Source organism: Eretmochelys imbricata, chromosome 2 (assembly GCF_965152235.1).
Source record: "Eretmochelys imbricata isolate rEreImb1 chromosome 2, rEreImb1.hap1, whole genome shotgun sequence".
Classification (NCBI taxonomy): Eukaryota; Metazoa; Chordata; order Testudines; family Cheloniidae; genus Eretmochelys; species Eretmochelys imbricata.
Genome location: NC_135573.1, coordinates 105,704,293 through 105,730,193, shown reverse-complemented (window position 1 = coordinate 105,730,193; position 25,901 = coordinate 105,704,293). Strand labels below are relative to the sequence as shown.

Here is a 25,901-nt window from a genome sequence, read left to right as displayed (position 1 = left end):
AATTTTGAATACTCCTGATCAATCACCCTCCCATCTTGTAACCAAGTTGTTTGGGGGTTGTTTTGGGGTTTTGTTTTTTTTAAAATTGGAGAATAGGGAGTCCACTTAGCCCTCCTCCTTGCTATCCTGCAGTACATACACTCAAATAGACATGACCATTCGACAAAGAGACAAGGCAGAAGTACAATGAGGCATTTCTTTTTATCTGTGGCCTCTGACAAATGTACAAATATATATTCCCTTGCAATTACAGGGCCTGATTTTGACATCCTTTCTCATAGTGAGTAGTAAGAGGCTAGCAATGCCCAAGATCCTTAAAGGTATTTCGGCACCTAACTCCCACTGATTTCAATAGAAGTTAGGTGTCTAAATATCTTTGAGGATCTGGGCCAACATCTCTACAGTATCCCCAGTAATGAAGGCTTTAGAGTAGCAGTGTGGGCAAACTGTTTCCCCCCCACTCTGCCTCCTCCTGCCATTTGACTTCAGGGATGCTGTCCTGAAGCATGTGGTAGTAAAATTGAACCTATGGTCCTGGGCAATTGAAGGTCTGCAGAATGTAGACAGTTTATCTTAACAGCAGCCTTATGAAAAAGGCTCTAAACAGCAGTTATTGCACCTGAATTTCCTTGTCATATGAACTGTCATGTTTCCTTTCTACTGCTGCTGCTAACCTTGTGGTCCCTGTGTAACTAAAAATTAGTTTGCTTGTCTCATATGCATCCCCCAGACAACAGCCTGAAGGGATGGAACAATACTGAATAAAATGTGATCTGCCCCCCTCCTTTAGTCCCCAGTTCTGCAGTTTTGGATTGTCCTTCTTACTAGTAAACGTACCTGGCAAATTATGGTAATGTTTGGCCAAGGTGACAGGCCTCTTCCTGTAGTGCCCAGATATACATACACAGCACCCTAAACAGAGGGGGGAAAAAATCCTCTGAGAATGTATACACCAGTGCCAAATATGGACTTAATAGTACAAGTTAGAGAAACGACTAACTCTGTGAAGACCATTAGTTAGGCTGCATTTTTCTTACCATCAGAGCCCACAAGGTATTGTGTATCTTCCACCCCAAATCTAAGAATTAAATGTGATGACCAAATCATCCATCTAGAGTTTGCAGTGGCGGGGGGGAGAATCAACATGCTCGTTTCAACAAATAAGGGAGTTTTCATTATGTTACTTGATAAGGACAATAGGTAATATCATTAAATATAAATAAAACATTGAGGCAGCTTGCAGTGTAGTTCACAATAACTTAAGGCAGTGGTACAGTCTGTAGGCAACAAGAGATGTGTAGTATCAAATTTTCCAAATGTGGAGGCCTAATGTAAGCACTTAAATCCATATTTAGGCAGATAAATAAGCACCACCTGATTTTCCAGTAGTGCTGAGCAGCTGGAACACCAATTGACTTAAATGGGGGCTGCTCGGGGCATTTCTGAAAAATCAGACCACTTATTTAGGCACCCAAATATAGATCTACGTGCCTAAGTTGAGGCAGTCAAGTCTGAAAATTTGGGCTGTAGTTTGTATCAGGCAATGTGATAAAACAATACTGGCAACCAAGCCACATGTAAACATAACAGCCATTATCCCACTGCAAGATGACACCAACTGGAAGAATATAGAAAAGATCTGATGCAGTATGTCAGCTCTATGAGTGGTGGGTGAAAATGGCCTCTGCAGCCAGCTGTAAGTATAAGTATTGACTGAGGCTGTAACACAAGTAGAGAATCAACAGTGTTAGGGCCTGTAATGTAAACAGCTTAGCATAACTCAGGGGTTATGGCACGCGTGCCAAAGGCGGCACGCAAGCTGATTTTCAGTGACACTCACACTGCCCGGGTCCTGGCCACCAGTCCGGGGGGGGGGCTCTGCATTTTAATTTAATTTTAAATGAAGCTTCTTAAACATTTTTAAAACTTTATTTACTTTACATACAACAATAGTTTCGTTATATATTATACACTTAGAGAGAGAGACCTTCTAAAAAGGTTAAAATGTATTACTGGCACGCAAAACCTTAAATTAGCGTGAATAAATGAAGACTCAGCCCATCACTTCTGAAAGGTTACCGACCCCTGACATAACTAATCAAGGCCTATGGTTTTGCTTGACATAAATAACTGACAGGCAAGTCAGTTATTTTATAGCAGTAAATAAAAGTAAGTCAGTTGGCTTGTGTGAAGTGAGAAACCACATAAGTTACTGATATTCTAAGAAGGTATGTTTAAGCAATATGCATAATATGTTTAACTGAAACTCGCAAGGTCTGACAGCAGTAATATTATGGCAACCAGTTGACGTAAATGCTCATGAATATGATGTACCCAGTTAATTAACCTATAGCACCTGGGAACTCCAACATAAGTAGGGCGTGGAAGTTCAGATAAGGAAAAGGGGCTGAAACCCTTATGAATATTTCTCGTGGGGGGATTCTGCACTCATGGGGCAGAGGGCAGAATTCATATAGCCCACATTTTTCTGTCTCCCATCGACATATCATAGTGTGAACCTCGCGGAAACTAGCTCTAAGTACGTCAACCTCAGCTACGTCAACACGGCTGGCCTTACCATGAGGCGAACTGAGGCGGCGCCTCAGGTGCCAGACTGTGGGAGGGCACCACTAGGACCCAGAGTGTAGAAAATTTTGTTTGCTGCTGGGGCATATGTATTCTCTCTGCTCTAGATGCACAGAGATGGTGGAGTGCTGCGCTGGAGGAAGAAGGGCACAAGAGACATAACAGGCAGGCAAGAGAAAAGGTGAGAGGGAACAACAGAAAGCAGCAGGAGCTGCAGGGAGAGAGAGGAGAAGGAGCCTCTTATGTACCTCTCTAGTACCCCCAGGAATCTGGACTGATTAACACCAGCTTCTCAGGGAGCTTCCTGTTTCCTGCTGCTTCCCTGAACCCACTTGAGGAGAACAGGCAGTCAACTGAAGTAGTAGGAGCCAGTTAGGCCCTTAAGACGCTGATATCTTCCCTCACTCAGGTCCTGCTACCAGCCTGCTTATTTGTCCCCTTCAACTGAGTGTTGAGAGCCACTATAGCTGGCACAGAACAGCAGTCATGAGTGAAAGAAGAAAACACCCCTCTGGGGCAGCATTCAGAAAAAGAAAGCAAGCAAAGGAAGCTTTTCTATCTAAGCAGGAAGGAGCTCTCCTGAGATACACAGACATAAATGTTCACGGTGAGCCTTCCAGCCCCAGTGAGGATGTGAGTGGTGAGGAGATGCCTGATATTCCAGTTAGTCAGAGTGCAGGTGACCTGGCAGCTACTGCACCATCCATATCTCCATCTCAAATGGATATAACCATGCACATTCCTGAAGAAAAGTGTAGATCAGAGAAGAGTGTGGTGGAGGCGCAAGAAACAGCTGCTGCTGAGTTTAGTTCCTTAAGTCTAGATGATCCAGGACTGTGGACCCACTTGAGCAATAGACTGAGGGACTTCCTTGTACTGCATGGGCCACAGCAAGCGAAAAATGTCATGTTCCCCAAAGACAATGAAAATAGAAGTTTCCATCCAACACATTATTGGCGTGAAATCCCCAATGGTGACAAAGTGGAGAGGCCATGGCTTATGTACGCAAAAACCCAGAATGCTGCATACTGTTGTTGTTGCAAACTCTTCCATTCTAATGTTCCAACCACATTGGGTTCTACCGGAATGAAGGACTGGAAAAATCTGTCTAGAAATCTGACATGCCATGAGAAGGCAGCAAATCACCAGAGAGCATTCCATAGGTGGAAAGAGCTTGAGATGAGACTAAAGTTAAAGGCCACCATAGATGATCAGCATCAAGAGAAGATTGCATCAGAGTCTCTTTACTGGCAAAATGTTCTGAAAAGGCTCATTGCCATTGTGAGAATGCTTGCTACCCAAAACCTAGCACTGCGTGGCACTTCAGATCAGCTGTATGTGCCAAACAATGGAAACTTCTTTAAAATTGTGGAGTTGATGGCTGAGTTTGATACTGTACTCCAGGAGCAGCTAAGAAGAGTCACCACCCAAGAAATGTACATACACCACTATCTTGGAAAAACAATTCAAAATGAGATCATACAGTTACTGGCAACAAAAGTCAAACAGAAGATTGTGGCAGATCTGAAGTCAGCAAGATATTACTCTGTTATTCTGGACTGCACACCTGACCAGGGCCAGCTCCAGGCACCAGCAAACCAAGCAGGTGCCTGGGGCAGCAAATGTAAAGGGACGGAAGGACGTTGGGCTCTGGGGCGGCAGTCCGCCCTCGGTGGTGGCGGCAATTCAGCAGCCGCTCCATCACAGCATGTTTCGCGCTCGGTGGCAATTTGGCAGCGGGGACACGACTCTTCCTCGGTCACCATCAACAATTCGGTGGCCGCATGACCACTCCGCCTCCGTGTTCGGTGGGCAGGATTCCGCCTCCCCATTCAGCGGCAAGTTTTGGGTTTTTTTGCCGCTTGGGGTGGCAAAAACGCTGGAGCCGGCCCTGCACCAGACATCAGCCATATGGAACAAATGACTTTAATGGTGTGTTTTGTAACAACAACAGAACGTAGTGAAAATGTCCCTGCAATGGTGACTGTCAGACAGCATTTTCTAGAATTTATTAACATTAATGATACTACAGGAGCTGGTATGACAAAAGCTGGAAGATACGGGAATTGCGATAGCTGACATCAGAGGTCAGGGCTACGATAATGATGCCAACATGAGAGGAAAGAACAGAGGAGCACAGACATGGATCCAAGAGTTAAACCCTTGAGCTTTTTTTGTCCCATGCAGTTCTCATTCATTGAACTTGGTGGTCAGTGATGCAACATCAGCTTCTAGTGAGGCTGCTGAATTTTTTAATGTAATTCAAAGCAATCTATGTACTCATCTCTGCATCAACTCATCGATTGCAAATTTTGAAGCAACATCTAGGAACATCCTCTCTGACACTGAAACCACTGAGTGCCACACGATGGGAAAGTCGAGGGAGGCGACAAAGCCTATGAAACACCAAACTGATAGATGATGCCATAGTTGCCATTATGAAGTATAATGCTATGCTAACTGTTCGTGGGAGAACAGTGGCAGAGGAAAATGGAATCACCAGAAACATACATAACTTCAAATTTCTGTGTGGCTTAGTGTTGTGGCATGACATACTCTTTGAAATAAATGTTGTAAGCAAGAGACTCCAAGGTGTTGACCTTGATATATCTGGAGCAATGGAACAACTGGACAAAGCAAAGTCATACCTACAGTCTTACCAGTCAGATGAGGGATTTCAAAACGTTCTGAAGAGTGCACAAAAGTTTGCAGAGGAACGTCACACTGAAGCTATTTTCCCACCCATTCAAGAACACAAGAGTCATCGAAGAAGACGACATTTTGATTACGAGGCACGGGATAATCCCATAAGAGACCCCAAACAACAATTCAAAGTTGAATTCTTTATCCAGGTGCTAGATTGTGCAATACAGTCAGTTGAAGAACGTTTCATGCAGCTCAAGGAACACAGCAGTATATTTGGGATGTTGTATGATATTCCAAAACTCCTCACTATACCTGAAGAACACCTACACCAGCAATGCAGGGCACTAGAGACAGTGTTGACACATGATGACATGCGCAACATTGATGAGAGTGATTTAGATGATGAACTGAAAGCCCTTTCAAAATACATTTCAGCAGGATCAAGTCCAAAGGAAGCAGTTCAAATCTTTGCAACCCAGAAGGCATGGAAAGCACCACTTTGATTATTCAAACAGATAAAAATGCCAGTGTTTACTATGCAGACAAGAGAAGCTAACTTTCTAATGCCTGAACAGCAAATGTAAGTGTTACTTAAAATTTTTGAACAAGGCATTTTAAAAGTTGTTAGTTCTCCTTTATTGGGGTAGGTAGCAGAGCAGTACCATGAGAGGAGTAGAACAGGAAGAAGGCAGAATTAAGACCTTTCAGAGTTTTGGCCCAAGCCAGGCAACATGGGGGCATCATTTGAGCTCCCCGCCTCAGGTGCCAAAATGTTGTGGGCCAGCCCTGGGCTTAGCGTTGTTGTTTTTTTGTTAACGAATGGTTGTGAGAATGTTGTGGGAAAGCCTTGGTGAAGTGGTGGGCTTAGGGTTAGTGCTTGTTCTATTTCTTCTGACAGTGAGTTCCGTACTCTTGGGCCTTTTAACAGAGGCTACACATAACTGTTGATAGTGGTGGGAGGGGGCACAATTTAAAGGTTCTGGTGTGAACCCTGTCAGCAGAGTTGATGCGGGAGGGTGGGGTTGGGGGTGGGGGCACAAGCCGCATGACCTCACAATCACTCTCTGCGCCTTCTTCAGTGCAATCCCTCCCCCACTTTCAGCAGGTAGCTTGGGCTGTCCGGAGTGGGCTGAGCCTATGCACCCTGTCTGTGCTCCTCAGCTCCCACTGCCAATGGCATGTGCAGGAAGCCACTCTACCAGGCTGCTGCTGCTGTCTGTGTGGAAGGGCAGGTGATGGCAGGAGTCGCCTCCAGCCCAGGATGGCATCACTGGGCACTGGCAGGGAAGGGAAGGAGCCAGGCTGCACTGGACACCCCTCACCGCTCTCTCCCTGGGCTGGGGTTTGGTGTCACCTCCTCCTCCTCCCCTCTGCCAGATCCCAACCACCCCTGCAGTTTCCTGAGGGCCCCACAGTGCACAATGCCTCCTTCACCCCCTCCTGTCTGCGCTGCAGCCAGGGTACAGAAAGCAGCTGGCTTATATCGGTGGCCAGCAGCAGCCTCAGCGTTCACAAAACAAGATCCAGATTGGGAACCACCAGCAAGCTGCCAGCTACCTTATTGACCCTGAATAATGTGAGAGGGTCTCTCTTTAATGCTGTTATTTGGAACATAAACAAACCAGATGTTGTTTTAAATAAAAGGCTCTTACAGTGTAAGTGAGATGCTGTGATCCTACAGAAGGTGCTCCCACCGCCACGTCTGGTACTCCATCCTCATTGAAGTCCAGTACTGCTATGGCAGAACCGAACCTGCCTGAAGGCTGAGAAGACACATGTCACACTCATGCAGCTACATAACTTTTAAAAACAATAAAACAAAATCTTGGCATCTGCCTCCTTGAGAATTTTCTGTACAACAAACATCCTATGAAACAGCTGGAAATTCAGAACTGACCAAACCCCCCACCCCCCACAATCTCACAGTTCTTGGATTGTCAATATTATTTACTCTTAAAAGAGCAGCTGAATAAACAGATTGTCCTGTACAGTACCAATATCTCAAGTGAGTACATGTGGGAGTGGTTTGTTTTGTTTTGACAGAGAGGGGGAGTTTAAAAAAAAACCCAAAAACCTAACATGTTTGGTCTCAGCTCATTAATCTCATTAGGACACTGTTGTGCTACATCCTCTTCTCAGGTTTTGCTTATCATTTAGGTGATGCTTAGGATACCCACTGTTACTATCATTGTGTCTGTGAACCAATAACATTTATGTTAAAAAAAAAAAAGCAGAAGACACTTCACGACTTAAACACATTTGCTTTAGAAACTATTGTACTTAAAGTATGTGTGTGTGTCTTTCTGCTTCTTAGTAAGATGCTTACAACAAAACATGATCTTCATATTACTCAATATATCATCATCTAGTACTACTGTTCAATTTCAAGCCAAAGTCACTCACCACACTCTGTCACATCACAGCATAGCATTTCACAGAAACCATTTGCATGGTTAGTAAACTGCCCTATTAATGAGCCTAATAGAAACTGAATAATTTCATCATCTGGACCCATGGAAAAAAACCCTTGAGGAATTCCACCATGATTTCAACAATTTCCATCCCACCATCAACCTCAGCCTGGACCAGTCCACACAAGAGATGCACTTCCTGGACACTACGGTGCTAATAAGCGATGGTCACATAAACACAACCCTATACCGGAAACCTACTGACCGCTATGCCTACCTACATGCCTCCAGCTTTCATCCAGACCACACCACACGATCCATTGTCTACAGCCAAGCTCTACAATACAACCGCATTTGCTCCAACCCCTCAGACAGAGACAAACACCTACAAGATCTCTATCAAGCATTCTTACAACTACAGTACCCACCTGCTGAAGTGAAGAAACAGATTGACAGAGCCAGAAGAGTACCCAGAAGTCACCTACTACGGGACAGGCCCAACAAAGAAAATAACAGAATGCCACTAGCCATCACCTTCAGCCCCAAGCTAAAACCTCTTCAACGCATCATCAAGGATCTACAACCTATCCTGAAGGACGACTCATCACTCTCACAGATCTTGGGAGACAGGCCAGTCCTTCCTTACAGACAGCCCCCCAATCTGAACTGAATACGCACCAGCAACCACACCACACAACAGAACCACTAACCCAGGAACCTATCCTTGCAACAAAGCCCGTTGCCAACTGTGTCCACATATCTATTCGGGGACACCATCATAGGACCTAATCACATCAGCCACACTATCAGAGGCTCGTTCACCTGCACATCCACCAATGTGATATATGCCATCATGTGCCAGCAATGCCCCTCTGCCATGTACATTGGTCAAACTGGACAGTCTCTACGTAAAAGAATAAATGGACACAAATCAGATGTCAAGAATTATGACATTCATAAACCAGTCGGAGAACACTTCAATCTCTTTGGTCATTCAATTACAGACCTAAAAGTGGCAATTCTTCAACAAAAAAACTACAAAAACAGACTCCAACAAGAGAGTGCTGAATTGGAATTAATTTGCAAACTGGATACAATTTAACTTAGGCTTGACTAGAGACTGGGAGTGGATGGGTCATTACACAAAGTAAAACTATTTCCCCATGTTTATTTCCCATCTCCACCCCTCACTGTTCCTCAGATGTTCTTGTCAACTGCTGGATATGGCCCACTTTGATTATAACTACAAAAGGTCTGTCCCCCCAGCCCCACTCTCCTGCTGGTAATAGCTCACCTTACCTGATCACTCTCATAGATTCATAGATACTAAGGTCAGAAGGGACTATTATGATCATCTAGTCCGACCTTCTGCACAACGCAGGCCACAGAATCTCACCCACCCACTCCTGCGAAAAACCTCTCACCTATGTCTGAGCTATTCAAGTCCTCAAATCACGGTTTAAAGACTTCAAGGAGCAGAGAATCCTCCAGCAAGTGACCCGTGCCCCATGCTACAGAGGAAGGCGAAAAACCTCCAGGGCCTCTTCCAATCTGTCCTGGAGGAAAATTCCTTCCCGACCCCAAATATGGCTATCAGCTAAACCCTGAGCATATAGGCAAGATTCACCAGCCAGATACCCAGGAAAGAATTTTCTGTAGTAACTCAGATCCCACTCCATCTAACATCCCATCACAGGCCATTGGGCCTATTTACCATGAATATTTAAAGATCAATAAATTACCAAAATCATGTTATCCCATCATACCATCTCCTCCATAAACTTATTGAGTTTAATCTTAAAGCCAGATAGGTCTTTTGCCCCCACTGCTTCCCTTGGAAGGCTATTCCAAAACTTCACTCCTCTGATGGTTAGAAACCTTTGTCTAATTTCAAGTCTAAACCTCCCAATGACCAGTTTATATCCATTTGTTCTTGTGTCCACACTGGTACTGAGCTTAAATAATTCCTCTCCCTCTCCGGTATTTATCCCTCTGATATATTTATAGAGAGCAATCATATCTCCCCTCAACCTTCTTTTAGTTAGGCTAAACAAGCCAAGCTCCTTGAGTCTCCTTTCATAAGACAGGTTTTCCATTCCTCGGATCATCCTAGTAGCCCTTCTCTGTACCTGTTCCAGTTTGAATTCATCCTTCTTAAACATAGGAGACCAGAACTGCACACAGTATTCCAGGTGAGGTCTCACCAGTGCCTTGTATAACAGTACTAAAACCTCCTTATTTCTACTGGAGGTACCTCGCCTCATGCATCCCAAGACCGCATTAGCTTTTTTCATGGCCATATCACATTGCCAGCTCATAGTCATCCTATGATCAACCAATACTCCAAGGTCCTTCTCCTCCTCCATTACTTCTAATTGATGCATCCCCAGCTTATAACTAAAATTCGTGTTATTAATCCCTAAATGCATGACCTTATACTTCTCACTATTAAATTTCATCCTATTACTATTACTCCAGTTTACAAGGTCATCCAAATCTTCCTGTATGATTTCCCGGTCCTTCTCTAAATTGGCAATACCACCTTACAGTGTGTATGGTAACACCCATTGTTTCATATTCTCTGTGTATATAAATCTCCCCACTGTATTTTCCACTGGATGCATCCGATGAAGTGAGCTGTAGCTCACAAAAGCTTATGCTCAAATAAATTTGTTAGTCTCTAAGGTGCCACAAGTCCTCCTTTTCTTTTTGCGGATACAGACTAACACGGCTGCTACTCTGAAACCTGAGTAATTTATGTGGCTTCCTGTTCTGTTTTGTACCTGGAGGAGCTGTGAATCCACAAAGAGCACCTCCAATAGGTAGGTTGGAGATTCCTAAACATGTATAGCACAATGTGCGCCGCATCCTCCCCAAGCCCAGCGGAAATAGGTACTGAGCTCTCAAGACTCAAATTCATAAATTGCGGGGTTCCCAGCTCCTCCAAGCAATGCCTAAGCAGTATTATAGCTACTATAGTCAGAGGCACTATAAAACAAGTAAGATAAATAGCCCTCGTGTATTCAAAAAGAAGCAAAAGGCAGTTTTCAGCCCAACTATGTAGTGGCCTGGTAGCTAAGTATAGATCCCATGGCATGGATAGACACCACCTCGGTGTCAGTTAAGGGTCCCAGTTTGTTTTAGTGTTAATTTGCCTGGTGGAGAGAAGAATAAATAGAACATCTTTAATTCAGCCACAAGGACCTTTTATAATAACAGGGATTGTTTTTCTTTAAATGCACATAACATCCTGATTTACAGGAGAGACATTTCAGAAACGATGACAGCTCTTTGTGAGAAAAAAATTAACAGCACCACTGATCAGTCAAGGGAAGGATAAAGGGCACTAACCTTTTAATAAAAAAATAAAGGCAAATTGTTTTAAATGACAAATATCTGACTTGATTCCCCACCTGACAGCCCTCCAGCACTTGATCCGCTTCCTTGTCTAGATCCATGTTTACTGGAGGCAAACCTGACCGATTACTGTAAACTATGTACACCCGTCCTATCTGAACATGGCCCAATCTGCTGTATCCTGGTGCTCCAACCACGAGATCCTCATAACCATCTTTGTTTAAGTCACCTGAGGTCATTGCCCTGTACATCAAAGGAGAAAACAAAAAGCATAGCATCAATTACCACATTGGTTCAGCAAATGTAAACATTCACATTTCAAAGCTAACTGGTCACTTTCACCATCTCGTAGTCCTATGAGTCTGTAAAGCCATTTTCCAAGTGATTTAAACTTATTGAATCTCAGACCTATTCTGTTGAACTAAACTGACTAGAGCCTCTGAGGTGCAGCTTCTATTAACACGGCTGTGATCTGCATGGATTGCCATCAGAAAGTGTTCTTATTTACTGAATTGTAGCATTTGGCAGCCACCAAGCAGTGTCTAAGACAGAAACAAAGAAGCATGACAGAGTGCTGCTCACATTCGCCATGATTTGTGCCTCAATTTCTGATCTGTTCATTAGACTTGGTTTGGTGAGCCTCAGTTACTTGCTCACAGAGCTCGACAGAGAAAGAACAAACTAGCATTTATTTAGTAAATTAATTTAATACTGGTGAAGGGTGCAAGATTAACAGCCCTGGAGACTGAAGTCTCCAGTTTTTGTCCCAGAGCAGATACAGCAAGACTAGCAGCAATGCAAGCTTCCTCCATCTCTCTTCTCATTGCATGTCTGTCATAATCAGGATGGATCCTCTTCTGGAGAGGAGAGAGGGTAGGTATCATTCTCCATGCTGATTCAGTCCTTGGTTTCTCTACTAAAAATGCTACCAAGAATAGTGTCAACTGAGATAACCCATTCATGTCACACAGGCTATTAAATGGTCATCAGATGGTAATGATGGTCCCAAACCATGTTGTTCAGATCCAGACCCAAATCTGGATCCAAGCTTTCCCAAAGTTTGTACATAATCAGATTTTGAGTTTTGGTCTTGTTCATTAGATAGGGGCTAGCTACAAAGTTTTGATATAGATTTGAACATTCCCAAGCACTGGGGTTATCTGGAACCAGGGTTTTGCTTTGGATCAAACTTTGATCATGACTTTCAACCAATATGGATGTGGTCAGCAGTAAACCAGTGCCCCAAAGTCAAAAAGGCTCCATATCTCAATACCTCATAGCAATGCCAAGCTAAAGTAAGTTGTTCTGCAGCTGCCAGCATTTGCATCCTGGTTAATATGGCCCATAACTGTATCTTTAAAATCTCTTCAAGGAATAAAGACTTAATACTTTTGCTGCTGCTTAAAATATTCACAAACGAAGAGAGAGGGAAAGGAGAAAGGAGAGAGAAATCTGCACCAACCATCCAAGCCTGGCATAGGATGATTTCAGGAAGTATGAGGCTGTGGGCTTGGAGACGTGGTTAGAGGATTGCTGATGCATGACTGCAAATGCTCTCCTGACATTCTTTGCAAAAGCACCATTAATAAAGTGGAGGGACTTCTGAAAGAAAAGTAAAAATTTAAGAAATATGGGAATAATAATACAACATCCACAAACATCCACAGTGTATTTTCATTACCAATAGGAACTCTGAACAAATAAGGACCTGATCCAAGCCCCATGTAGGTCAGTGGGAGTCTTTACATTGATCTCAGTTACTCCTGGGGGAATTCTGTGCCAAAAAATTAAAAATTCTGCACACACTATTTTAAAATTCTGCATATTTTATTTGTCAAAATAACACAATATAATCACTCTGGTTTCAGTTATTTCAGTAATTTATTTAAACTACAATACAACAGATGGAGAATGGAAGTGAGGAACATTGGAGGAAATACCCAAAACCCCTTGCCTAATAGTAAGGTAGCTAGGTTTGATCCTTTATTTCTAGTTATTAGTCAGCAAATATACGCAGCCATGCGCTCAGGGTTACATTATAGGTAACTGAAGAGCAAGTGAGGGCTGGGGAATCAAACTCACAATTTATATTGGCTACTGACCATCTCCAGAAAGGTCAGTAGCAAACAGTTCATGGAGCACATTTTGACAGGAAATTTTTTCAGTCCAAAAATGTAGACCTGTTTTAATCACTAAAGCACCATAAGCATTTATACAGCCATTCTGTCCTTTATACCACTCTGGCAAAGTAAAGGAGCCTTAAAACTTTTACACCTGTTTTATATTCGTGAGGGGAATTCATAAAGACAATGGGACAATTCACTAAGCAGGCAGGCTGCTACATTCTGCTCTGCCTGAGGGGACAGAGCCTTCCCCATGTCTACTTCCTCAGAAACACCCCGAAGCCCTGTCCTTACATGCTGAGCACGCTGCAACAGAGAGTGAGAAGGATAGAGTGTGTGTCTCTCTCTCTTTTCCTCTCACATGCAGGACCGCCAAGCGCCTTCCTCTCCCCACCCCCAGAGGTGATTTATGTCTCAGCCAGCTGCTCTGGGCATCTGAACCAACCTGCCTGCGCTGCTGGGGAGGGGCATGTGACTGCTCTTGCAGCTTCCCTTTGCTTCCCCATCAGAAGTCATTTTTCTGTGGGGAAGCAAAGAAATGTGCCAGGGACATGAATTCTGCACACGCACAGTGTCACAAAATTCACCCAGAAGTATGACTTAGTGGACTTTGGACCAGGCCCTTAGTGCTGCTTCAGAAAGAGGCAGAACCCTAAGAAATCCAAAGCACAACTAGCAAAGAATTCACAACAGCACTAAGAGTAGGATTCCTTCTTGACCCGTGCGGGCAACCAGCTGCTGCTATGAAGCATGAATATTAAAGACATACTGTAATATCATTATATACAACAACATAACCACTGTTCCAACGTGTAAAATGCTACCATCCCCATCTGGAGACTCTCTTCCCTCCTGCAATGTACCAGACTGAGGAACTAAAACAATTGATAGCAGATCCAAATTTTTCATGGCCCATCTATCTCCCCCTGCACTATTGATCTAAACAGACTTACTGTTGCCCAGGATTGCATATTGAAATAAACTCCTTTCTCCGTATAATTTATATTCTTTTCAGTTGTTTGTGTGAGTGAAGAAGTCACACTCTTGTGCTGTTCCTTTTTGGACTGTATAATTCTGTTGAGATAAAGAGGCAGTAATAATTAGAAATGTTGCTGAAGGGACAATTAACAAGATAAACCCATTAAATGCAATTTAATGACTGGACTGAAGATTTCATGCCATGATTATAGAATGAGAAAAGCTGAAGATCATGCCATATGCCATTCAGGTGGCCGTTTACCCAATATTTATAGTAAAAAGATCTTAGAACCAGGTTTACTACTGAGTTACATCAGTTTAACTCTATTGATGTTAGTAGAACGATGCCAGTTAACACCAGCTGAGAATCTAGTCCTTGGATATTACCTATTACATCAGCATCATTAGGTGTTTTCCCCTCATCATCAGTATTATTTTTACTGGTTCACTATAAATGTGTAAGAACAACATTCAAACCATGTTGTCTACAAATGGATTTGAATTGAGATATTGTACACTAGTCACTTGAACCTGGGTATTGAAATTCTTTTCTTTTAAAGCCAGAAGCATACAAATTCTTTTATGAGTTATTAGTGATCTTGATAGCAGTAATACACAGGCAAGCAAATAAATGATTTGTGAAAGTTATTACTAGAATATATTTCTAAAATACTCTACTTGCCTTTCCTCAGGCTAGTAAATCCATTGCCATACACACATTAGACCAAATCCTGCTCCAATTTATACTCTGATGAAGTCATTTGAGTTGCAAGGAATGCAAGTTAGGGTTACAGAAGATTTAATTGTCTCCCCTGACTAACACTGGAAGCAGACAGGGGAAAATAAAATAAAATAAAATAAAAAGCTAATCTCTTCTAACTTGAAATCCAAAATAACAAAGTGGTAAGATAAAGGTAGCGCAGCTCTCACACCTCCAGGCTTCCCCAAAATGTGAGATTTATACCCATATCTACCTGTCAAGCAAAAATCCCCAGTCTTTTTCAGTTTGTGCATGGGGCATTAGTTATTTGTTTACTAGTGAGGGTGAAGAGGTTTAGGTACAAATGGGAAACACAGCCCTCAAAGGAAACTCCTACTCCTCTGCCATCTTGCTTTCTCTCTTTCTCTCGCTACTTCTATTTGCTGATTCTCTTCTCCATCTCTATCAATTTGCTTTTTCTCTCCCACCCCCCCTACATGTTAGCTCTCTGTGACCCATTTCTCTATGCTGCCCCACCCCACTCCATTGCCTCGGTACCAGTTAGATGCAAACTGAACTGAATTACATACGAAAGCTTCAGATATACAGGCTGAGAAAACTCTGAATCTTTTTATTATCTAAACTAAATATGTTATTTATCCTGAATGTAATTCCCAGGATTAATTATGAATTCTTGGAATAAAAATATACCCCTTAGAGTGTAGATTTTAGTGGAATGATCTGAATTCTTATGATCAAAGTTTGACTAACTTCCGTGTCTCTGATGTTCTTAGGTTTGACTCATTGCAGTTTCAGTTCAATGAGAATTCACGAGTAGTATAGAGGCCATACACAACACAAGCAGGAAGTTAGCTTGTGGAATGGATGTGCAGGTGACTACACACCCTGTGTCCTAAAGAGCTGGACTCCATATGCACGTAGACCAACATAGTAGGGCTTTTTGATGTTAGCTGTGTGAGAAACAGGTGTATTGCCAGTGAGCCACCAGACCTCATGCGTGGGTGTGCAGATGTTGCACTCCTACTCCAATCCAGGTGCTGGAACAGCAGTCCCAAGAGGCAGAGTGCTTACTCCATACCCTATCCACTGGCAACAAGATGAAGCCCTTCCCATCTCTTACAAAGTTTCCCTATACAAAGCAAATTTATTTGGGTTGGGGAGGGCCTAAGTTTCACCCAAAGGAAAGATCAAACAAGTATCTCTCTTCATACATGAAGAAATTTCTCCCCTGGAGTAGAGTTTTTCCAAAAAGGAGAAGTGAGGGACCTTGATAGGTTACCCATGTAATTGGATTTCCACACAAATGGACGTATCTTCTTTCAGAGGTAAATCTTTGCAGCTTTCAGGATTATACTTACATGTTGCTGTTCTTGTGCTCCCCATTGCACTCTATAAATAGAGGGTTCTCAGGTATGAAGCAGCCACTGAAGAAATATTGAAAACACACAGTTTTTTATATATTCTAATGGAAGTTAAACTAAATAGAACTTTCATCCATAGAGATTCCTCCTCTGGGAAGTGAGGTCATCTCCCTCAATAGCCCCTGCTTATTCAAAATTAGGGCATTGTTATATTCCTTAGAAATTCTTTTTGTATTTTTTTAAGTTGTTGATGAATTATTTAGAATCCATAAGAATGTCATGTGTGATTACGTAACAACTTACTTTGGCACTAATAACCGGCTAATCCTAGTAAGGTAAAGTGTTTTTAATTAAAGTGACATTTTTCAAGCATGTAACACAACAGATTATAGGATTTGCTTTTTCCAATTTTCATGCAGTAACATTATTCATCTAGACAAACAGTATAATTGTCTGAGATCTGCTCTCCACAGGAAGGATTGTGAACCTATCTGGGCAAAGGTGAAATATTTGTGTAAGTGGTATTATAGTGATAAAGTTTTCTATGAAAATAATACCAGCTAAATACGAGCCTGAACTTGCAACTCTTAGACTATTAGGGTTCATTTTAACTCTCTCTGAACTCAACGAGAATCTTCTGATTTCACTGGGAGTTGGATTGGGCCCTAAGTCTCATTGAATTCTGATTAAGTAGGGTCTTCAGTTTTAGGCTCCAATTCTGGGACTGGGCCTGCTTCCTTGAGAACAAGTAAACAGACTTCATAACTTGAATACAGCAAAGGTAATTTATCTGACTTTACTGTAGTCTCATAAGAGGTGCATTCTAAACACATAAAACAACATCTCACCTGGTCCCATTTTCTAACATGTGGCTTGCTAGCTGAAAAATATTATTTGACCAGAATGCCATGTCATCCAGTCCTCCAAGGAAATACTCATGGAACCTCTCCACCAAAAACGGAGATTTGCTAGCATATGTTGGGAAAAGCTATGAAACAAAACACAGTATAATTAGTGAAATGGTTCAGTGTATCTTAACATTAATAGGTACCTAGTTGTTAACAAGAAAAAAAAATAAGTTACCTTGGCAACAGCAAGCATTTCTCCATGCCTGCAAAAATAAATGATCTTCAGATACATGTGTTTCATTAACAAATAATATGAAAATACCCCCATTTCAAAGCCTTTGTGGACCCCTATATAATAACCCAGTATTTGTCCAACTTTAAGGATGGTAACTTTGAGAGATTTCCTTGTTTGTTACTATATCATCATAAGATCTGTGACATCAGAGATTGTGATCTTGATGGTATTTCTTAATATTTGTGCTTTCTACACTGCTCTGCAACTCAGCACAACGACAGGTACACCTACACTCCCTGCAGCGCAGGTATAAATAGCAGTGTAGAGGGTGAGGCACTCCTTAGGCCAATAAAGTAAAGACATACCTGAAGCCTGTGGGTAGGTACCCACGTACACATGGCTCTCTACTTGCCAAAGCATTGCCTCCCCAACTACACTGCTATTTTTAGCAGTGTACTGTCCCACTGCTCCCCACAGCTAACACCTTTCCCCGCTCCAGGAAAAGACTATCCGTGGGGAAAGGCTCTGGTGGAGGGAGGCAGTGGGGAGTGGGCAGTGGCTCAGCAGCAGAAGGCTCATTCTTTCCCGACTGCCTTTTCCTGCCAGAGCCTTTACTCGTTGCAGCGAAAGTCTCTGGCAGTGGGAGAGCTGCTGAAGCCTTTCTCCACTGCCAGAGCCTTTCACTGACACATGCAGCTACACACGGCATCGTGGATGCAGCTTGCTTTTCACTGTGGCATGTAGCTACATATACCCTATATGTAGCCGCCACTGTTGGGTAATGTAGACATAGCCAATTAGTAAATAATTGAATTAATGAACATAGCTAGGAGACTCAAAATATTCTAAAGTAGTCATTACCGCAGTTCAGGTTCTCTTAACTAAGAGGAACAACTTCACTTCCTATCCTTCAGACCTGTAGTATTCTGGAAGTGTCTGCATTGGTGTAAATGTCTGTGGGCAAGAGAGCTAGCTATAGCTACACATCTATATTGCACTCTTCATTGAAGAAGATCAGTTTTACTGCTGAAGTGCCACAACATGGCCATGCTTCAAAACATTGCTGTTACCTCGCAACACAGGCCGGTTTATGTTGTTAAGACATACAGCCTAACTATTGTATTCATCATATACGTCATATTCATTTATCAAATGTAACAACTGTGAAACTTAGATACAGATCCAAACCTTCATTCCAAATTTCCCCAAAGTTCAAGGGTGTCTGAGAGAGAAGTTTGAGTTTGGTTAATCTCTAACATAGAGATGCAGGTTCAGTGATTTACTATGAGAGTTATTATAATTTTTCCCCATATGTTTTGTGAAATAAGAAGTTCACAACTCAGTGACTTACAATTCAAGAAACTGCAGGTAAGTACAGTCAATAATTGTGCCTTCAGTTATTACTTCTTGGCCATAATATTCCTTATAGATAGCTAGCAGGTCTTTGACTGGTACATACCTAAAAACAATACTGAGGTGTTATAACTAATATTTCCCATTTAATCCAATAAAACATGATTCATTTTATATAACTCCCTCCATGGGATTCTTGGCTAGTAGATCTGCCTAGTCTTGGACTGTGTCCTCTCCTCTGGCCTGTCCCCAGCCTATCCCTCGCCCTGCTAAGATCAGCCTATTCAGAGCGAGCACAATTGTTCCTACCCCGCCTTCAGCACAGACCTATGACAGGGCTTAAACAGTGACAAGGACCTTCTGCACTGGGATGAACTTCACCCTATGTCACACAAAATAAGACATAATCAATGTTTCAATGTAATTGTTAAATAAGAATACTGTACCTGAAAATTGTAAGTTACAAGAAAATGTCTAAAACTGTTTTTAAATGCACCTGATGTTGATGTGTTACTCTTGATTCACAATGTCGAGGTTTAATTGAAGCAAGTGTCCATTTGATGTTAATTTCAAATCTTCTCTTAGTGATGTTCAATTTATGGGACATAAAATAACCAATAGGGACTACTTTATAATTCATTATACAATGAAAAATATTTAAATACTGACAACCACACATCTTTATTTCTAAAAAAAACTAGTAAGAATTTGCATAAAAACACCAAAACATAGCTAAACTAAACAGAGGTATCCCATATAAAGATATTGCCATTGAGTTATATAAAGAACGGCTAGGACTTTCCAGCAAACTATTTTTAAAACTAATTTTTGTAGTTGTTGGTTTCCTGCGTGACCAGTGTGAATATCCTCATCTCTGTGTGTCAGTTTTCTCATGTGTAAAATGGGGATACTGCTACTTCCTTTCTCCCTCCCCGTTGTCTGCTCTTCAGGGCAGGGACTCTCTCTTACCCTGCGTGTGTACTGTGCCTAGCACAATGACTTTCTGATCTTAGTTGGGGCCTCTTGGTGCTACAATAATACAAATAAATATTACTTTATTAGAACATCCTGAAAGTATCATCTACACTATGTGTCATGCGTGCAGCAAAAATTAATGAGAGTATTTCTTCAAAACATTGAAAGCTTAAGCACATTGCTCTTACCAGGCTGCTTTCAGGTAACTAAAATCAAGCTCAAATTGGCTTAATACATCACCTCCTACATTTAGAGAGAGGGGAAAAAAAATCAGTTTTACTATATTAGCACACAACCTCAATTTCTTTTTTAAAATGGTGTCTATCACTGGGCGTTGCCAGTACTCCATGTGGCTCCTGTGTGTGTTAATACGGTAGAGTTCCATTTTAGGTATGTAAATATTTCTGACTTGGAATATGTTGCTGGTATACTTGCAAGGAAGAGAGAGGATAAGCATTCTGCATTTCCAGAACATGATAAAAGCATTATCATATTTAAACTCAGAGCAGTGACTCAGTTTAACTTTGAAGTTCTCCTGCTCACATTTTGGCTTTAAGTAGGAATGGCCAGGTTCTGCAGCATGTCTTCTGAGAGATGCACAGCAGCTGCAGCCCCAGGGTGGGAGGGAAAGGTGATTTTATGCAGAATCTGGCCATCCAGAATCTGTTGCCAAAGGGAGCCAAAATGACATAGGCAGGGATGGGGAGGGAGAAGTGGCACTACCTTAATTTACAACAACACCTGCATTGCAGCCCAGAATCTACATAAGGCTGAACAGTTTGGCAATCACCCTTCCTATTTCCAGCCACCATCCACATGGGTCCTACACCAGGGCTTGCGGGACGGTGGAAAGGAGACAGGACAGGGTCCTTGTGGCTCATTTCTGATTCCTGTACACCATCAGATCAGCATACAGGGGGCAGAATCATCCCCACAATTTGACTATGCACTAGATTGGTATTCACAGGGGGACTGGGACCTCATTGGTTCATATCAGTCAAAATAAAAATTACCAAAATCGCCAGTACGATGAGCATCTGAGTATGAGCCATGAAAATCAATCTGGGGAAAAATTAAAAAAAGAATATTTCATGTATAAAACCAATTACAATAAGCCAATTTTGCTCATCCTTCAGTACAAACAGAAAAGGACAAGTAAAGTGACACTAAAGTTGATACGCCCAAAATTTAGCCAACTTTGTCCTGAAAAATGTTTTTCATATCCGTGTGTGAAGTTAAGCATGTGCACATAAGTCTTTCCAAGGTCAGAGACCTAGATTTTCCCCCCGGGGTTAAAAGCCTATTTGTAAATACAAGTTACCAATACCAATATCTACAGATATGATTAACCAACAAAAATGATGTACACTTACTTCTCCCATGGTCCTTAGAAATCCTTGATCAATGCCCAAGCTATGCCAGCTCACATCTGCCACCATATGTGAGGCAATTCCAAACAGGAAAGCCACCAGTTTCTCTGTAGCCTAAACAACAATAATATGTACGTAGTAATGTCCAATCACTTTACTACAACCCCACTATCTTTAAAAAAAGTTATTAGCATTTCATCTGCTCAGTGCATTAAATAAATATACAATTCAGCAACCATTTCTCACTAAGGGCTCTATATTGCAAGGTGCCGAGAACTCTGGCCCAGAACCTCAAAGGTATTTAGGTGCCTAACTCCCATTGATTTCATTGGAAGTTAGTAGCCTAAATACCTTCAAAGATCTGGGTCTTTGTTCCTCATCCTGCAAGGCATTTAGTTATATTCCTAACATTAAGTACTGCATTAGGTCCAAGTCTACAGAGTTACATGCTTGACTTTACTGATGTCAGTAGGCCTACTCATCTGCTTTGAGTTAGGCATATCAGTGCTATGCTGGAACAGGGACAGAATATTCAGCACGACGACATCCTTCAAGACTGAGCCCACTTAACCATGCTTATGCTAGTAGTCTCATGGACAAGGCAGTGGAGTACCTGGGCAAGCACTACTCAACATAAAGGTAGAAGAATAAAGCACTGAATAATTTCAGAGGAATTCCTTTGTCACTTAGGAATAGACATATCCACTTCTAATACAATATGATATGAAGTCCCACCTTGTGTCTAATTAGAAATTTATTTCAAGCTTTTATAGGCAAAAAGTAGAGAAGTTATTTGTGAACTCATTCCTCAGCAGTGTTGGTTGAGTTTCTTCAAGAGTCGGTGGTCTTCCCTAAACCATGATCACTTTTAGAGATTTTTTTAAAATATGGAACTGATACATTTTTCCTCTCAACAACTTTACAGCTCATGAAAGTTAAACAGTCCACATGAATAGTACTGTTCAGAGCCAGGGAAAATGCAGGCAGCCTCTGTGCAAGCTCTTTGCATTCCTAAACCTGGGAGGTTTGGGAATGCACTTCAGAGCTGATCTATAAAATGCCTTGAATTGCTATTGCAATTACTGGATTCTCCTGAGCAAAGACTGGCAAAATTTTACAAAACTGGTAAACTCTCCAGGGGGCAGGAGCTAGGATATGACCCCCAAGGATATGATCCAGCTGTGGCTGGAAAAAAACAACAACCCTGAATGTGACCCATGGCCAGAAAGAGTTAAACATCCTGCAAAATAAATGACTCAAATTCAACCCTTAAAGACATGTGGGGAGATAATGTTTGTGTTTTTGTGTATTTACATATGTATGGGCAGTGGTCAACAATGTAACAAACAGTCCCTGTCTATGCCATATTCTGATAATTCAAAGATCAAAAGAACATCCTAGCATTTAAATGAAGTGTAAACATGGGATAGCTCTGTATTCATCCTTCTTTGAAATGTATAGCAAATCATTGGTGAATGGTGGAGGAACAGGGGATTGTTTTATGTTAATTCGTATAGCTAAGTACCGATGATGGACCCACTTCAAAGACCTGATTACCTGTTGCTCCCCAAGGGGCTCCAACTTGTCAAAGAAGACCTGAAATTATATAAAAGTTCCTTGGGTCCTGATCCTTTTTATCTCAGATCTGCTTAAGCTTCATCCAGGGAAGTTTGAGTTGCAAGATGAGATCCCAGTTAAGATGGTACACCCTGAATATGATATGACATTGGACTATAACCTATGAGCTAAATTTTAAAGGAACTCTTTGCAACTACAAAGCTCACCATCTCTGCTATGTATCTGAACCTCAAGAATTGAACTCATGTCTATGTATATTGATCTTTTAACCATACTCGCTCCCTTTTCTTTTTAAATAAATTTTAGTTTAGTGAATAAGAATTGGCTGTAGCGTGTATTTGGGTAAGATCTGGAATATTCATTAACTTGGAGGTAATGTTTCTGATCCTTTGGGATTGGTAGAACCTTTTCTTTTATATGATGAAATAAGATTTTCAGAAATCTTCATCATATTTGACATAGGTACCTGGATGGAGGCCTGAGGCTGGGTTACTTTAAGGGAACTGTGTTGTTGGTATCTGGGCAACCAGTCAGGTCATCATAAAGAAGCTGTTTTATGCTGGTTTGGTAAATCTAATTATTAAAAATATCCCCCAACTTTGGGGATTATCTGCCGCATTCTTTTCAGTTCACTCTAATTGAGTGACCTCAGCTGGCCCCCACTGGGACCCCAGTAACACTGGTATCTGAGAGTTCTATCTCAAGATCATGAGTGAGACTTAATTTTACTTTGAAATCGCTGTCAGCCCCGGGCAACTGGGCTCCGACTGACAGCCTGGGAAGTGGGAGAAGGTACCCCATTGCAGCCTCGCCAGGCCTGGGGAGGGCAAAGAATCCTAAAAGGAGCAGAGGTGAGGCTGGGAGAGCTGAACCATCACCTGGAGGCAGCTGGAGGGCTGATGGGGCTGTATTGATGGTGGGTTCTGAGCAGGTGGGGGTGAGTGCTGGGAGGGTGAACTGATGGGGTGGTGATGACAGAACTGATGGGGGATTGGGGAACAGGATTAATTGCTGGGCAGGAGAAAAGCAGATGTGGGGATGAGGGGCCCAAACCACTTTATCTAGTACATGTCGGAAAGTGGGCAACACTAATTGTCACATGCACACACCCTGGTGATCGGCAGGGGAGTTCAAATATCAAGAGACCGACCTAAAAAACATAATTTTTTTTTAATCTTGTGATTTTGTAGGGTCCAACTCATGATTTTTGATCTCTTGAAGTTGGCAGTATTGTTTAGGTGAAAAAGATGGTTGGTAGAGGCTTTAAGAAGCCTATGCAAATTCAAGGGGTTTTCCTACCTCCTCCCAAGGCTGAGGATACTTCTTCCTGATGTAATGGATACTAGTGTTGAGAAATGGTGCCCAGTGAGTGTCTTCAGAAACATGATGGAATATTCCTGCAACATCAAAAGACAAAATTATACCTTGATTTGAACTGCTCCACATGTTGGATTTCTGCTCAATTGCACATTGAAAGAATGTTACTTTTGAAACATTTTATTGTACCAAGAATCACTGAAAAGCATTTGTGCATATTTTATATTGTCAAAACAGATACTACATTTACCAGCCGTATTTTTGATGGAAACATGTGGAAGCCTTATTCCAAACCCCGCTCTGTCCGCATGGATTGTGAGTAAGTGAGATATAGAAAAGGATATTACACCTTAAGGGGAGAAGTCTAGCAGAGTGAAGAGAGCGGCTGGTGGCCAAATGAATGCACTCGATTTTATGGTAATACAAGCTAGTGGGGAATCCAGGCAAATCAAAATCCCATGCTTCAGGGCATGAGCTGACTTCCACAGGGGTCTGGAAGGAAACGGTCATCATCTCTGTGTACATGATTACAAAAATGATTAGGTATATTATCAGTTTGTGTGGGGAGATTAGGTCTTTGTCTGAAGTATCAATCTCTGGCCTCGCTTGGACTTGGACAATTCAGATCTGGTCTCACCTGATAGTGAGCCAGGAGAGCAAATTCTGTGTGCCTATGTAATGCTCTGGGAGTTCATTTTACAGTGCCTAGTAGCGTAACTTTGAATTCTATACAAGTGCAGCTCTTGTACTGGGGGAGGAAGAGAGCAAATAGATTTTCTAGAATCCGGAAAGAAGATGGATGAAAAGAACATGATTTTTTTGTATAAATGCTAACAAAATCGACAGGGTCTCCTGGATGATTTCACTGCCGACTATTTTCCTTTCACTTTTAAGGGGAGATGAATTGGAAGCATGGGAAGATGTAGCTATTGGTACCAATAATGCCAGTTGTAGTAATAATTTTTTTATATGGACTTTTGTTCTCCAAAGAAAAGGATTAAGATTCAAATTGATTTCAAATAAGCCCCCAGTCATGAGATAAGCTATGTCTACACTGCAGCTGTGCCACTGTAGCACTTCTGGTGAAGACACTCCAAGTCAATGGGACAAAGCTCTCCTGTCGGCTTAACTCCGCCTCTGTGAGAGGTGGCAGCTATGTCAGCAGGAGAAGCTCTCCAGCTGGCATAGCACTGTCCACTCTGCTGCTTAGGTCAGTATAACTTATGTTGCTCAGGGGTGTGGATTATTCACCCTCTCCTGAGCAACGTAAGTTTTACTGAAGTAATGTGTAGACTTAACTTAAGAGCAAACTGACATGTGTCTGTGACAGGGTGCTGAGTGAGAAGCACTTAATCAGCCCCTGCCACTGCAACCCCAATCAAGGGGAATGGATTGGAGCTGGCTGGATAGCCCTGTGTCTGCCTGGTAATGGGCAGCACCTGCCAGCCTCATTAGCCAGGGTTATTAAGGCTGGGAGGAAGCCAGAGGAAGGAGGGAAGAAAAAGACCAGGCACAGAGGGAACTGGGAGCTTTCTGGTCTGTTGCTGGCCAGGCCTGCACTTGGCAAAGTTGGCTGCAAAACCCATACATAGGTGGAAAGCAGTGGCGGGAAAACAACTATAAATAAAGAACACTGGTGTTGCATCAAGCGAGGTGTTCCTGACTGATTAGAGAGGGCAACAGGGGGCCAAAACCAGAGAGGCCCAGTGTGCGCCTCGCTACAGTGTCTCTCCCCCCACCTCTGCCACCATTTCCAGCTCACCCTCCCTTTTATGTCCCATTATGCCAGTAGAACTTTAGAAGCCAGGCATGCCCAAAAAGCTAGTAGAATCTATGAACCTTAAGAGCTGATTCTTTCAGAGGATTGTGTCTCAGGAACCCCTTGCTCAAATAACCCCAAATGTGGATTACTATCCCTACCCAGAGCTCCAGGAAGCCACGAAATTTCAAAGCAATCCGAGGAACCATGCAGATTTTAGAGCATTTAGAAGAGTATCTTTAAACAGAAATTGTTCTTATCCTTAACTACAGCTCCACTATAA

General features: G+C 42.2%; 1 protein-coding gene across 1 annotated transcript in view; it reads right to left on the bottom strand.

The window, feature by feature from the left end:
- GPLD1 (glycosylphosphatidylinositol specific phospholipase D1) overlaps nt 1–25,901 on the bottom strand; it is a 38,746-nt gene that overhangs the window by 6,324 nt on the left and 6,521 nt on the right. The window contains exons 4-16 of the mRNA XM_077810567.1: nt 23,842–23,939; nt 20,968–21,078; nt 20,608–20,656; nt 19,783–19,837; nt 18,618–18,725; nt 17,267–17,294; nt 17,032–17,171; nt 16,181–16,246; nt 14,077–14,197; nt 12,463–12,602; nt 11,057–11,243; nt 6,885–6,995; nt 838–912 (exon numbers count right to left, since the gene is read on the bottom strand). Coding sequence (XP_077666693.1) covers nt 838–912; nt 6,885–6,995; nt 11,057–11,243; nt 12,463–12,602; nt 14,077–14,197; nt 16,181–16,246; nt 17,032–17,171; nt 17,267–17,294; nt 18,618–18,725; nt 19,783–19,837; nt 20,608–20,656; nt 20,968–21,078; nt 23,842–23,939 — 1,289 coding nt within the window. The remainder of the gene's footprint in view (nt 1–837; nt 913–6,884; nt 6,996–11,056; nt 11,244–12,462; nt 12,603–14,076; nt 14,198–16,180; nt 16,247–17,031; nt 17,172–17,266; nt 17,295–18,617; nt 18,726–19,782; nt 19,838–20,607; nt 20,657–20,967; nt 21,079–23,841; nt 23,940–25,901) is intronic.